At 43.8% G+C, this 14,904-nt stretch overlaps 1 protein-coding gene across 3 annotated transcripts in view; it reads right to left on the reverse strand.

The window, feature by feature from the left end:
* The window catches only part of CAPZB (capping actin protein of muscle Z-line beta subunit), a 52,867-nt gene that overhangs the window by 33,648 nt on the left and 4,315 nt on the right, over positions 1 to 14,904 (reverse strand). For all 3 annotated transcript variants that reach the window (NM_001173529.2, NM_205437.3, XM_015296835.4), the window contains exon 2: positions 4,870 to 4,959. In NM_001173529.2, coding sequence (NP_001167000.1) covers positions 4,870 to 4,959 — 90 coding nt within the window. The remainder of the gene's footprint in view (positions 1 to 4,869; positions 4,960 to 14,904) is intronic.

The raw sequence follows: 14,904 nt of genomic DNA on the forward strand, positions 1-14,904 counted from the left end.
AGGCTTAAAAAGAAAAAGACTTAGGTGAAATTGAAGCCAGAAGTGAAACAGAAATGCATGGTCTCATGCATGGGGAGGTCACAAGCTCTATGCCAAGTGTTCCATTGACAATTTAGATGTAGTGCGATGTCCAGTTGCCATCAAGGTATCCAGAGGGAATCTTTTCTAGCTGGAATAGCTCCTGCTTACAGCTACTCACCAAATGGAAAGCTGGCTCTCACCCACCATCAATTCACCCAGAGCCAGAGCCCCTTTCTTCAGCCAACTGGCTGCTGCCAGCCTGGAGCCCACCACGCCGTTCAGCAAGCTGAGGACCAGCAGCAGGGCAAAACCCCAGCTCCAGTTGGTCAGTGCCCTTCTGCCTCCACTCTAAGTCTGAATTTTATTTTAATTTTCATTAAAAGGAAAGAAAAAAATCCTCCACCACCACTAGTTGTTCAGCTAGCCATCTGCACTCAATTATTTTATCTTTCTTCTCAGTACTGCAGATTGCTCAGGCTTTTGGACTCCAAATACATAAAGCTCCAGTCACATTCTCATGTTCTTTATGGTCTGTGCAGTTTTCCAGAGGATAAATTCTCAAGCTTAATGTATTTTCTGTTACTGAAGGCATACAAGCAGATCTGAGGCTTGCCTGGAAGCACACAAGCTATGTGAAGCAAGCTCATGAATATTGTTCAAATATTTCAACATCTGAAGTTTATAGAAGCATAAATTCATCACTCTGGGACTTTTTGGATAGTAACACATGCTACTAAAATAATAAAGCATTCTCCTGAGATGAGAAACATCAAGCAAAGATGGTCACTCTCAAAATTGTAACTGCAAATGACCCTTGGGAAAAAAAACAAACACCACAAAGTTAGCAATTGATTTATAGATAGAAGAACTTGAGCTTTGTTTCTTCCATGGCAACAAGAACTTGAGTTTTTACAACAAGAAGGCCTTCACATTTAACACTGAATAAAAATAGGATAAGTTGAATACCAGTTTTACTGTGGAGAGAGACAAAGAAAGTCACGGCTGTGAGCAAGCCCTGTCATGGCAAGTCTGCCTGTCCACTCTGCAATCAAGTTTTATAAGGACAATTCTCCATGCTCACCTTCATGCCAGCCATCTGATTCTTCTGAGTCAGCTGGATTTTTTCATTTAATTTATACATGCACCCACAGGCAAACATCCAAATTAAACACTCTGCAGGAAATTCTCACTTGCAGAGGAACCTGCTTAACTTTTACCAACACAGAGGGCACATCAACTTCTCTACTTGAAGCCAAAGTCACCAAGACATCCCTGTTGCAGACTCCTTATCTGTGCATGTGGCCCATGAGCACAGCCAACCCCTCCTCCATCCTGTGATGGGAAAGGTGTCAGGAAGGTGGGACTCAGCCACTGCTCACCTACCTGCTGTATGCTCCTCAGCTGAGGTCCTCCACAACATCTCCACCTGAAAGCTGATGTCTTCTGTGCTGTTTCTTTTGGAAACACCACAGCTGAAAGTATGTGAGGACTGACTTACTGCACAGCTGTCACCTCCAGAGTAAGGAAGCAGGAGGGAAACTCCCCAAAATGGGTCCGATCTGTCAGTATAAGCCATTTAACAGCACTAGCAGCCTCCTTACTGGTGCCAGAAAGTGCGATTTGCATGAGTAGTGCAGTCACTTCATGCCCTTTTCATGCATGCTGCTTTACATCCCACACTTAGCTGACAGGTATGGGCTCCAAGGCTTCCCTCATACAATTTTCCAGAGGCATTACACAGAAAAATACTTTAATTTAAACAAGTTGCCCTTAAAAAGGCATATGCTTGCACTAAACATTTGCTAGTGATTTAGAAGTCCTCTTGCACATTCTGACAGCCTCCAAGTAGTCTATTTTACAAATAACAGCTAATTGAACTCCAAGGCAGTGCATTCCATGCCAAGGCACATCACCAGCACCCTGCACAGCTTCTTTCAGGCAGGGCTCCTGAGTCCTGTGATTGACAAGGTCTCTAATGAACTCTAATTGAGGACTCTGCAGTCTGAAAAAGCAGCAACAGATGTGGTAAAAGGGCAAACCACAAACAGTTTTGCTAATGAATGAAAAGTGTCTGGTCTGATGAGGGCCAGTGACCCAAAAATCCTATTCTTTCCCCCAGCCTTTTACTTCATGTTCAAGTTTGGACCCCTTGTCTAGTCAGCTTGACGCTTGGGGGCAGTAATGGACAGCCTTGAACATACTCCATACACTTCCTGGCACCAAAATGCTCCTCTATTAAAAAGCAGAGCTTTGGGTATAGAATAATAGGGACCTGAAGGAGGAAATTTAGCACAGCTATTCTTCCCAGCAGCATGACAAGCCTAGGAAATAGATGTTACTTTCTTCCTGGATTTGTTTTGGAAACACTTTGCATACAAAGACACGTTTAAGTCACCATCCATGTCTTTCAACAGGTTCATATAAGCATCAAAACAGTAGCTATGCATCATTCTGCAGATCAACTCCTATCAAAAGATGGAAAGTTGAACTGCAAGTAGACCAAGGAATAACCTATACTTCCCACAGGAGAGTTAAAAAAAACAAGACTCAGGTCTCTGCTCCAAGTCTACTCCAGCATGGAAGTGTAATGAAGCAAGGAAACCAAATACAAAGGAAGCAGAAGTCAAGGTGCCATCTTTTATAATTCTATCACAAACTTAATGAACCTGCTCGTGCTCGTCACGCATTTAGGACCTGACCTTTTACATCAAGGAGGTTATTGTCTGGTAATGGTAAAGCAAACAGAATAAAAATCATCAGCTGTAAAGGTTTGGATGAAACTTGCCAAGAAAGGCCAAAAAACTATTTGCTAGAGGCTGGCTCATGATGGTTTTGGAACTCTTTCAAGGTGGCAGTGCATATATTGCTCTTATCTAAGTATTGTAGGCTTCTGTCTTGTGGAGGTCAGGCTGAGAGTGGGCTGCAGAAGAGGTTTACAGCTGTCTCACTAATAGATAAATCATACTGGTTTTAACACGTTATGTCATCTCCACCCCACAGAAGGGACTGCAGGAACTAGTGAGGGAATCATACAGATCCCATCCTCATAAGCATGTTTCAAACTGGTCTGTTTCCAATATGAAAAGAAGCCCCCAGAGCGTGCTGCTGATGGAAAGCATGTAGAGCACTAATGAGCACCATCCAAAAGTAATTCCAACATTGAGAAGTAACTAGCAATTTTCTGAATCATTAGAAAAACCTCATACCAATTACACAGTTAGGCTTACCATAGCTCCCCAAACAACTCATTGTTCTGGATGGTCCTTGGAGTTGCTCAAACCCTGATATCCACTCTTTCCTCCACCTTTCATCAGAAAACCTAGTGTATCATACCAGACCAAGCCAGGATTTAGTTATTGTGTCCTACCTCCAGAAACAGCCACAAGAATGATGCCTTAAGCTGCCAAGAGTTTTGGTGGCACAGATGTAGACAATTACTAGATGGTTTCAAGAAAGAGAAATAATCCCTTCCTGGAGGGAATGATTTCTTTCCCTGACCCACACAGCTTTCTTACCAATACTTAGGCTTATGTAACCAAATGCAATATTTAAATAGAGTTTGATAAATTTCAGTCAGCCAGAGCTCTTTTACCATAGGACTCCTCCAAGCTCACCAACACCAGCTGCAACACCACTCAGGAACAGACTCCTCAGCTAAGATTTTCCCTGTTAAGCAGCCACTCTTCTGCACATGAAGATGGCAAACAGCTTGGATGCTATTTAAGCAGATTAATTAAGAGGTACCGGTTCAAGCAGATGCTATATGCAGAACCATCAGGTTTTTAAAGTGGCTGACAAACCTTGTCTGAGAGTCACGCACAAGATTCAGATCTACCAAAGGAAAGGGCTGCAATTCTCACAGGAAGATAGGAGGAAAGTCTTAATTCAAAGGTCTTACAGCTCCATTCCAAACTCAATATCCCTGTCTGCAAAAGTCTGGAAGCTCAAGTCAGAAAACTGTTAAGCATAAATCATATATTCAGAGTGGACAGTGGAAAAAAGTCTTCCCAGCTTCCTGTACAGTTGGTTCTATACAGATTACATTTGCATTTAGTAATACTTTAGCTTGCTCTAGAGGCAACTGTGGCACAGTTTTCAGGGACAGCTGACACTAACAAGCCTATTATAAACCCAAATGCATACCATATCACTTCACAGAATGCACAACTCAACCTTATGCAACTGAGAATGGGAATGTGTGTACTGTTTAAGACTTAAGTTACTTTGCTACCAATTTATGGAAGGATAATGAACATTGCACGGGCAAGCAGAAAACAGGTACCAGCACAAAGTAGTTGGCAAGGATTCTTTCTTGATACTCACTGGACTGCAGAATACCTGGTATGTCATAATGTATAAATAGATCTGGGCATTCTCCAGAACTGCAGTGCTCTAGTCCTGCAATATTTTGTTTCAGTAAGGTCTCTGAAGCACATGTCATTGCACATCTGCTGCATCTATGGTAAAAGTCCTGCATCAAACTACAGACTAGAAAGTAGCTAATCTGGAGAGAATGCTCATGTACGAGGGCATACACCCCACTTTTATGAACTCTTCAGTTATTTTTAATAAAAAGCAGCCTACAAACTGTTGATGACTTCATCGAGAAAGGTGCTGATGATCCTTCACCCAAAAGCATCTCCATGCACATGCAGCAGTACCTGCTGGTCTGCCCAGAACAAACACTTAGATTCCTGGTGTTGTTTGGGCAGTTCCTCAACCATGCCAAAACAAGAGGAGAGAACTGCAGATCACCATACCTGGAGATGCCTCAGGAAATGTTCTTACATACCAGAACTGTCACACCCAGGACTCTGTCATTATTTGGTTGGAGCATGCAGTACTCACCAAGTCAATGAGGTCACTGAGATTCTTCTCTATCTGCTGCGGAGGCAGACGCCTCATCAAATCCAAGGCACAATCCAGCTGCTGGTCACTCTGCAGAAACAAGAACATCCCTCTGTCACAGTATGCACAGATAAGCACAAAGTCATGTGAAGGAGAACTGTAGTGCTTGTCAATCCTCCCAATGGGGAAAGACACAGCAATTCTAATCTGCAGAACGTTTTACATCAAAACATTTCGATAAAATACTGTTTGGAACCATTTGATCACTGATTACTCACTTGGTATCACAAGAAGTGTTCTAGAGCCCAGTTCAAAGGGCATGGCTTAAGCTGGTGCAATGCCATCAATTTAAGACACCAAGCAGCCTCCTACACTTAAGGAAGCATTCAATGCAATGTTTTTCCATGCTATCTCAACATTAATCTGGGTAAGGGAACTGAAAGTTCCTTCTCCTGAAACAATTTTAGCACTTCCTCATTCGTGTTGTGTCATTCAGCTCAAGACAATCAGTACCCAAGGCAAATTCTGTTCTGACAGATCTCTCTCTCTCTCCCCCTCCTTCAGCTTTACCAAAAAACAAAGTGAAACATGCACAAAGTATGATCCATTATTTCCTTCTTATTCCAAAAGACAAACCAAAAGCTGCCTGTATCTAAGGAATCAACAGCTTTAATTCTCTTGAGAAACCACAGCAACACGCTCCAATGGGGTTTATTACAGTTAGCCTCCCAACCAATTCCACACCATTTCAGAGTTGGAAAATCTGCAACAGACATTATCACAGACACCCGACGAGCGGAACTAACTTCCCAGCACAACCTTTTGCTCTCCTTCTCACCGAGGGTGAGAGTCACTTCCCTGTAAACTCAACAGCACATTCCTTTCATCAGCACATCACCATCCTGAAGCACAGCAAGCTTGTTTTCACTGCTTCTTCCACTCCCTTTTTGTTTCTCTACTTCTAGCCGCCCATATACAACAAGCTTAAATTTAATTTTCCCCTCCCACATTCAACCAAGCTCTAAGATGTATTTAAAGGCTTCAAAACTGAAGCAGTTGCATTACCACAGGATTCAAGTAGCAGCCCCCATGCCAGGGAGAAGCAGTGGGAAGTCAGGCTCTGTGCAGTTAAGCCAAACCCTGGCAACTGAGAAGGTTCTCAGTTTAGCAGTCATCCGTTATGAAAACGGATCTAAAAAGGCACTGCCCGTTCATTATCAAAAGGTAAATATTGTATGGACAGCAAGTCAGACAGACCGGTTTGGGGAGATTGTGTAGTTATTTCTTAGGTTATTGGGTATCACCTTTGGAAGAACACTCCAGCTCTAAAGGCAGGTAGGCATCAACTCACCGCTCTGCCATAAGCTCGTGCTCTCCTTGCAGTCACCTGCTGTGATAAAAGGAGGATGCATTCAATCCCCACACTTTTTAAGCATTTAGATAATGTGACAAGCAAATCCTTAGAAGAAATGAGCCTGGAGAGAAGAACCAACAGGCAGAGAAACCCACAGCCCTGGTGCTGCTGCTCTCCATTAGCTGTCCTGTGCAGGTCACACACTCAAGAATAGGAAGCTCCTCCAAATACTGCTTATGAGCACAGTTGCTCCTTTCCTCTTACTTTCCACACCAAGAACAGTCCTCTTCTCAGGAGGGGCCAAATGTTTCACATCAGATGAAGATGAAACACCAATCCAGGCATGAGTTGAGGAATAACTCATGAGCGTTGTTAGAAACGAAGGGAGAAAACTCCCAGCTCCCCAATGACAGCAACATCTCGTGCCCTCCTTCACATAGAGGGAAAGGAAAACTCACTTCTTGAAACCACCCCTCAGGCATTACTGAGATGGTCTATGAGTGCCCCTTTGCAACAGCCAAGCCCAGGCAGGGGATCTATCACACCAAGTATTATCTTTACCTCCTGCTATCTCTTACATCACAGAAGGAGAGCTGGTATGTGGTTGCAAGGTCGTGCTCCCTGCTTGGGGATCGTGGGAACGCTCATGGAAGTGCTCTCTCCTGCTCTGCCAGCTGGAATTGTTTGATAGACAAAAAACTAGGGAAATAATAGTGTTAAAAACCACTATTAAAGTGCAACCTCAGAGAAGGTGTTTTATAGTATGGCAGTTTCAAAATAAACTGCACTGAGCGAAGGATTATCTTCTGCAGTTGCAGAATCCTTTTATGGATAACCAGAAGAACTTGTACTGACATTTTTATAACAGTATATTCATTAACAGCTGTGAAAATACATGAGCAAGACTGCTTAAGGCAGAGATTCTTAAAGGCATTCAGCCACAGCTGGCACAAATGGCTGCGTGCAACCAAGAAAAGCTCAAAAATATACAAGCATACACCAACAAGAAGCATATCTTTTCCTGAAGGAGAAGCAAGGCTGAACAGCAGGATTCCAGCCTTCTTGCAGAGTATTTAAATAATATTTAAATGGCTTGCCTGCAGATCCCTCAAAGCACTGAAATAAAGGCAGGTTCTGAGGTATCTCTGTGCCTAAGTCTGTGGCTATATGGTGACTAACCCAGCACAAATCTATGCTGGCCCAAACAAGTAGGCAATACAAAGCACACAACAGCACAGCCATACGTTTGGGTGCTGGATGCACTCGTTATGCCCTATTTCAGAAGGGAATGGGTAATTCTACCAGGAGCAAATGCTCCTGGCTCTCTGTGCTGGGGAAGTGAGGTTTTTAGGAATCAGGCCTGCAGTCACACACATCCTTTGGTTCCAATCTCTGCCCCAGCTATATGGAACAGCTGTAGATATTTAAGAGGAATCACATCTAAGGTGCCAAATCCAGCAGCACACATTTCCTGATTGTACAGAAGAACGAACACTCCCAGGAACACATCGTTCTGTGATTCTGACAGGGGCATTTTAATAGGAAACCCCACAAACCCCACAAACTATGCAAGAGAAAAGTGTTCTTTGAGAACTCAGACTACACCTCACCTCATTACAGGCGACTGAGCCCATTCAACTCTCCACTCTAACCTCACTGTTTCTAGATCTCCACTTGCGTAACGCTGTCATTAAATTGCATATTGAAGAGACAGTTTCTTCACAGACCTCTAGACGAAACACTGCAGAATTCCTGCCTTCAGCCATGGAGAGGCTTATCCCCAGCTTGGTGAGGTGATCAGACAGCCGTCTCTCAGCCTGGACTTGAAGCCAAGCGCTTTGAGGCTGCAGGACTTAATGAGCTTAGTGTTTACTTGATGCCAGCCTGCTTTCCCCCATCCCACTGTTTCATCCAGCACAGAGCTCCCGTGGAGGAGTAGGGAGTTCAGACAAATTCTAAATGAAGTTTTATTACAGCTCAAGTCACTGAAGGATTTAAGAGATCATAGGAATCTCAAAGACTGAAAATATTAACTGAGATGAAAGCTCCTTAATAAGTTTCCTCTAAGATATCTGGCTATCTACAATCTCCACTTAAGCATCTGCTATACTGCTCCCATGATACCACTGCAGGGCAAAACGTTATGAATATATCTACAGGAGTAGTTGTTTAGCTTCCTTCGCCTGCATTCTGCTCTTCTCTGCAATCTCTAGCAAATACACCAAGCATAGCAAAGACAGAAACCCTTTCAAAACAGCCACAAGTCTCTGGTCACCTCACTGAGGCTGAAAAAAAAAATTCAGTTATCTAAGAGTATAGTTGCACAAAGGTATGGCTATGCACGTTTATCTCTTCTGTTCATGTTGTAAGCAGCAGTATTTGAAGGCTGAGGATGGACAGACGTCCTTCAGTACAGAAGCCACAAAGAAAGAACCCAGGAAGTTACTACAGTGTTGTTTGATTGTTTTGAGGAGGGTTTGTTGATTGTGTAGTAAACTATTTTGTTTTCATGTTCCAATGTCTGAAAGAGGGGCAGGTTAAGGTCATTGTTATTAAAGGGCAAGGAACTCCTCTGACCTTACATGTGTAGGCAGCTAGCATGAAAGCAGATGTAAGCTGCACAGAGTAAGGAAGTCACTATGTACACTTACAGAAAGTCACAGGCTGCCTTCCTAGGTTTTCTCAACTCTCCATTGCCAGCTACCTGAGATTCAACCCACCCTCCAGGCTTTAAAAGGCTCATTTCAAAGGCTGACCACCACATACCACACAACACTGCAGACTGAATTCCTTGGCCCCCACAGCTGTGTTTGGACGGCTCCTGCTCATTTGCCTATGTTGCTACTGAGCACAAACAGAATTCAGCATTTTCTTCAAAAAGAAAACCAGACTGGTTTCACTTCTGTGTTGTCTTTCAATATTAGCACTGCCTTGTGCTTGCTCCTGAACTAAGAGAGACCAGCTGGGGCAGCCAAGTGCTGCTGCACTGGGCGCTTCTCCCTATTTCAGCCTGTTCTGGGAAATAAGGCACTTGGGCCAGCAAATCTTTCCAACTGGAAGCCATCATAATGCCCATCCACACCAGGTGTAGCTGTGCCACACTGACCCATGCCGTCTCCAGTCTCTATGCAAGTTGAGAAGAACTAGATGACCTAAAAATGCCTTCACAAGTTATGATTAAGGTAAAAAAAACACACCACGTGTAAAAACATTCATTATTTGTGCAGTGCTGCCCATGTTTACCAGCTGAACACTCTGGCTTGGCTCTGAAGTGGCGTAGCTGCCAGGCCCCTGGTGATGACCTGGAGGTCTGCAAGCTCCTCATACACAGATTTGCTCCAGCCTGGAATGGGAAAAGTTACCAAACTTCAAGCACAAGCTGGCATCTCAGTTTCCAGAGAGCTGAAATAAAAGATAAAAACCCAAAGGGACACCGAAAATAGAATATTTGCTTAACTTAGGCAATTTGAAGCAATCACGCATCAGAGCGCTTTGATCGCTGGTCGGCTTACAAGCAAAATACCTCCGTAAATTAATCCAGGACCAGAAGTACACAACCAGCAAATGACTTTTTCTCTTCCTTTTATGTTGCAGACATACCCCAGATTGTAAATCATATTATTTCCTGCCAGTTCTCCCAACAGGAATGTCTGACTAATGTTTCAGCTTTGTGGCACTAAACACTACATTTCTTTAATTGAAACAGATACGCGGCTTCCCATCCTCCTCGTCATTTTACTCCTTGCCAACTTCTCGAGCTCAAAAGGCAGAAGCCTCCTCTTTCAAATTACACAATAGGATAGTATTACTGCTAGAAGCTTTAGCAAAGGCTTGAATTATTGTAACCCTGAGTAATGAGAAGCACAGCCGTGTGTTAAGCGCAGGATTCCCTGCCGGCTCCCAGCACAACAGGCTGTCAGCATTCACTTTTTAGGATATTAGATGGGAAGGGGAATAACTTCATCCAATCTATGAATCCCTGCATTCGTGATGCTTCCATCAGCTGCACACACCCCTTGCAATCTGTTTTCCTTTGTAATTTTTCCCTTGACTATTAACCCTCTTCTGGCAGATCCTATCTAAAGCCACTTGTAATACTGTTATAAATCACGGCTTCCAGCAGCACGGCACACCAGTGGGAGAAGGTCTGACTGCACATTTAAGAAACAATCACGTGTAGTAAAAGCTGAAGATCCATTACATCAAGGATAGTAATAAAGAATAGTTCCTTTAATAACCTTTGATCATGATGCTGATGCAGACAGACTCCTTCTCTTGGACTGCTCTGGTTAGGATGGGATCCAGAGGCTTTTATCTTCCCAAACAATTACGGCCATCACATATCTTTAGTAACATTTAGCTCAATTTGCTGTTACATTAGTGCTGTGGTCAAGATCAAACAAGACAGACCAGCTGCTGAGAATGCTCATTCCACAGACGTGAAATGAGGATTGAAGACTAAAACAAAAGCAAGAAGTGATGGATTGTAAGATTTCAGCTGAAAGTGCTGGACTTGAGTTACTGTGTAACCTGTACTTACAGAGCAACTCTACACATCATACCAGTGAATCCTTCTCAGAGATGTTCTCCTGCAGAACATAGTTCCTTCATTCTCCTCTGCTCTCCCCTTTAAAACAGCTGAGCAAGCCATGAAAACACAGCACTGGTTAATGAATGAAAACTCATTTAAGCTTGTTCTGCAAACTCAGGTCTAGGTGTTGTATGCACTGACAAAAATCACCTGCATGCTTGTCAAAAAAGTGAGAGGATGACCCTGACCAGCTTTTGTTCTGTGGTCCATGAACTGTGGTCTATGAACTGAATAGACCCAAACCTCAAAGACAGGCACTCACAAGGCACCTCTTCTTTACAGACCTTCTGCAGGAGATAGTAACTTAGACATCTGCTCCAAAGGCTTGCATAGGAACTAAAATAATCCACGGGAAGGAGAGCAGAATGAGGCAGCTTAAGTTTCATTGCCACCAGCACACTAATGACATTGGATACTTAACACTATTTCAGGCTGACAGCACAACTAAGGCAAGTTCTGGATAGAAAGAGCAGCACTGGACATATAGGAGCAACTACCCAAGAGGTCTCCTCCTGCAGTCATGCTCAGTGATCTTCTCAAAGCTTGCAGGAAGCCTCTTCCCAAATCCTTGCTGCTTTACCTTTGAGCTGATGCTTTCAAGCGTCCTTTGACTCAACCTCTGTGTTTTGACTTCATCACTCTTACATCCAGATCAGGTGAGAGCTGCCCAGTGCTCACAGGGCACTACCCAACATCCTTGCCCAACCTCAGAAACAATTACCAACTGAATTACAGCACACTGAAAGCATTTCCATCCAGCAGTTTCAAAACAAACCACAGCTCATTACACTACCTTACTAAGAAGCTCAGTCTCATGGAACAACTATCTGTCAAACTATTTTACACCGACTGAGGAAAACCTAACAACCCTGACAGTTTGGGGCAGGCCACTGGACTGTAACTCTCTTTGCTGTAGAAGCAGGAATTCAGCAGCTCCTGGAGCACATTCTGCAGCCAATTTACACTGCCTGGGGCTGTGTCTCAGCTAGAGGCACTTCACTCCTGCTAGCACATCCACAGGTGTGACGTAAAGCCCAGTGCAAGTCTCTCATCTGTCCCACAAACAGACAAGCAGGGTGGACCAGCACCAAGGCTTTCTGGGAACAGGCTATTCATCTTGACCTTTTTCCACCATCACTAATGATTTCTGCACCAGTGTTTGTCTTCTGGGTAACAGAAACAATGTTTTATTTATTAAACTTGTCACTGAACATGACAATGTAATTTACTGGCTTTCATCTTCTGCCAAGAATTCCTGTGAAGCGTAAAGTTTGCAAAAAGTCATTTCCCAATAAATCATGGCATCAAGTGAATATGCAATCTATTAGCCCCACATGAAAGAGTAAAGAGGAGACAGCACAGAAAACCTGCAGACTGCAAAACCACATTGCTAACTTTTAATAAATGGGAGTAAAGTCCCTGAAGTTGACTGCAGAGCTGACCACCTCAGTCTAAGCAATGTTAACAAACTGAATTAGGCTGATGTTAGTGCACAATGGTTGTGAGTGTCTTTTTGCTTGGTTTAAGTGTGAATGTAAAACAAAATAGCATTTTCTTCATTAGGTATTTCTATAGAAAGGAAACGTAAGAACGTATCCCAGTCTTGCAACCACTTTGTAAGGAAGCCTGTGTATCTGCCTAGCAGCTTTGCTATCGGAATAGATGCTGGCTGCAGCACAAGCACACACATACCCCACTGCAGACATCCCGGCGCAGGCTGCTTTTCTGACACTGTAACCATTCAGTGTCACTTAACGCACCCAGTAACTTAAGATGCCTCCAGATATTTCCTTGCGACTCAAGTCAGCACTGTACTTTAATCCCTTTCTGTAGCTCCACAAATACCATAGCAAGTACAAGGCACCGTGCAAGTAAGCACCTCTTGCTTTCTAAAGACTGAAGGCACTGCTCCCCTGCCCCCATGTGCGGGTTCACCCTGACTCACCTGATGCAGGATTACTGCTGAGCAGCTACGAGCTTTCACAGAACTCATAACAGGAAATTGTTCAAAGGATCTTCCTGACCCTGTCAGCCCTTTGGCTCAAACTCCCATTATCTCTTTGTTTCATCCCTGCAGATGCACCCCAAATCGCCGAGTCTCTTGTCCTCATCCTCCCACTTCATTCTTTCTTTGCAGGCCTACTGCTTCTGACTGCCTGGGTTAGCTCAGCCACTGAAATAAGGCAATGGAACAGGTCTGTGCTAGTTCTCCAGCCTGGTGATCTGTTTCTCATGGATCATCTTCTTGCCTTCCATCCAAGTATTGCAGAGGAAGTGCCCAAATCAGTCTTTAGAGATAGACTGCTTTCTTTCCCTGAGTCTGCTAGCATCCTTAGCAAGGGCACTACTGAGCTCAGCTCCAGCAGGCCAGCCAGGTTCTGTTTGCTGTTTCTACAAAGTAAAGTAGCAGAAGAAATTAAGAAAAAAATCTGTAGGGAAACTCTAGATCCCAGCACATGTCATTTGAGGATCTGTGCTACAGCACACGCTCCTATCAGGAGATTCCAAAATAGGAGGTTCCATTGTATGCCACAGTCCCTTTCCAGAGGGCAGCACTGAGGTATCAGACCTTGGTGCCTCTCAAAAAAGCTACTTGTTTACCAGTGGATATTCACAGCTCAACACACAAGTCATTTAGCACCTTCAGATGGGTGTGATGAGACAGGAAATCCTTCCATTTTATTTTTAAATATAAGAACTAATCACTACAAACCCAACAGCTCTTGAGATTCAACACTGCCATTTGCCATCCTGACCATCTGTGAATGCATTGCTTGCGATGCTTTCTTTTAATCCCGGATGATCTCTTCAAAGCACTGTTTTATCCTATGTGCTGCTTGTTTCACATCCCAATCAACTTGGTCACGAAAGCATCAGAAGAGGAGCTGCCCAAATCAGATGGAGATTTTTTTCCCCTTGCACAAAGTGAGCTGCTCCTGGCCTGGCAGATCTGCATTCTCCTTCCAGCAAACTGCAACCTAGATTTTTTTCATACAAGTTACTAACATCAAAAACAGGAGAGAAAGCACACGTTATTATAGCAGCAGGGAGGCACATACCCTATCACCAAATGACTACGAACAGACATGCTTACTGAGAACCTAATCAACACAGCTTCATGCTGGGCTGTTAGTGCAGCCCTGAGCTCCTGCCCACTGCTCTGGGACTAGCTCAGCACTTTCCAGTGCCCCAAAGTCTCATAGCTGGGGTTGTAAATTCATGGGATAACTCTGGCAAGTAATCGGATGCTTGGCAGGGCAGCGAGGAGACAGGAGAGGTTATCTAATTAGCTCTCATCCCCCAGCATTCTCCGATTGCCTAAAAGGTCACAAAAGTAGGTTAATATGCCTTTCGGCTGTGCCCAGTGAAATGCACCTTGCTGATTACACCTCAAAACCTGCAAACAGTTCAGCTTCATCCAAAGGATCCGGTGGTAAGAAAAGTTTTAACCTAGGAAGCTAGTGGTTTCACCTGTACTGAGGCCATGAAATTCCCATCTCCAACCAATAAGATATTCACGCACCCTGGAATTCCTCCCCTTGCCATAACTCCAAGGCTTACCCAATGTTTCCATGTTTTTTCATGTTTTCTCTTGCTGTTTATGTATGTGCCTGACCTACACCCAAGTCAGAGCTGCAGTCAGTGTGCAATCCAGAGATGCATTTGCTTTCCAAGGTTTAAATACATTTAAGTAACAGAGACAGGTTATGTTGAGGCACTTATTTGCCAATCCCAATCCATGTCAGACTTCCCCTTCGGTTTCATACAAAGTTAAGTTACTCCATTTGACCAATTTTCACCTGGCCACACTGTGCAGCACCTCCACCTGCACCAGCAGCCATGCAAAAGCTGTACTTGGCCATCCAGCACAGCAGTCAGCATTGAGCCAAGACCACATCTGCACTCTGCACTGCACCCAAACCTCTCCAAGATGACCCCTGGATTTGCACAGCAATAGGAACTGCTGGATAAATGCAGTTTTCACCTGCTGCAGTCAGCGTGACGCAGCTGATATTTTACCTCATTCCACAGTTTTCTCATCCTTTGAATTAACTTACCAAAAGAAAAAACAACAAAACCATCTCTTGTT

This window comes from Gallus gallus, chromosome 21 (assembly GCF_016699485.2).
Source record: "Gallus gallus isolate bGalGal1 chromosome 21, bGalGal1.mat.broiler.GRCg7b, whole genome shotgun sequence".
Lineage (NCBI taxonomy): Eukaryota > Metazoa > Chordata > Aves > Galliformes > Phasianidae > Gallus > Gallus gallus.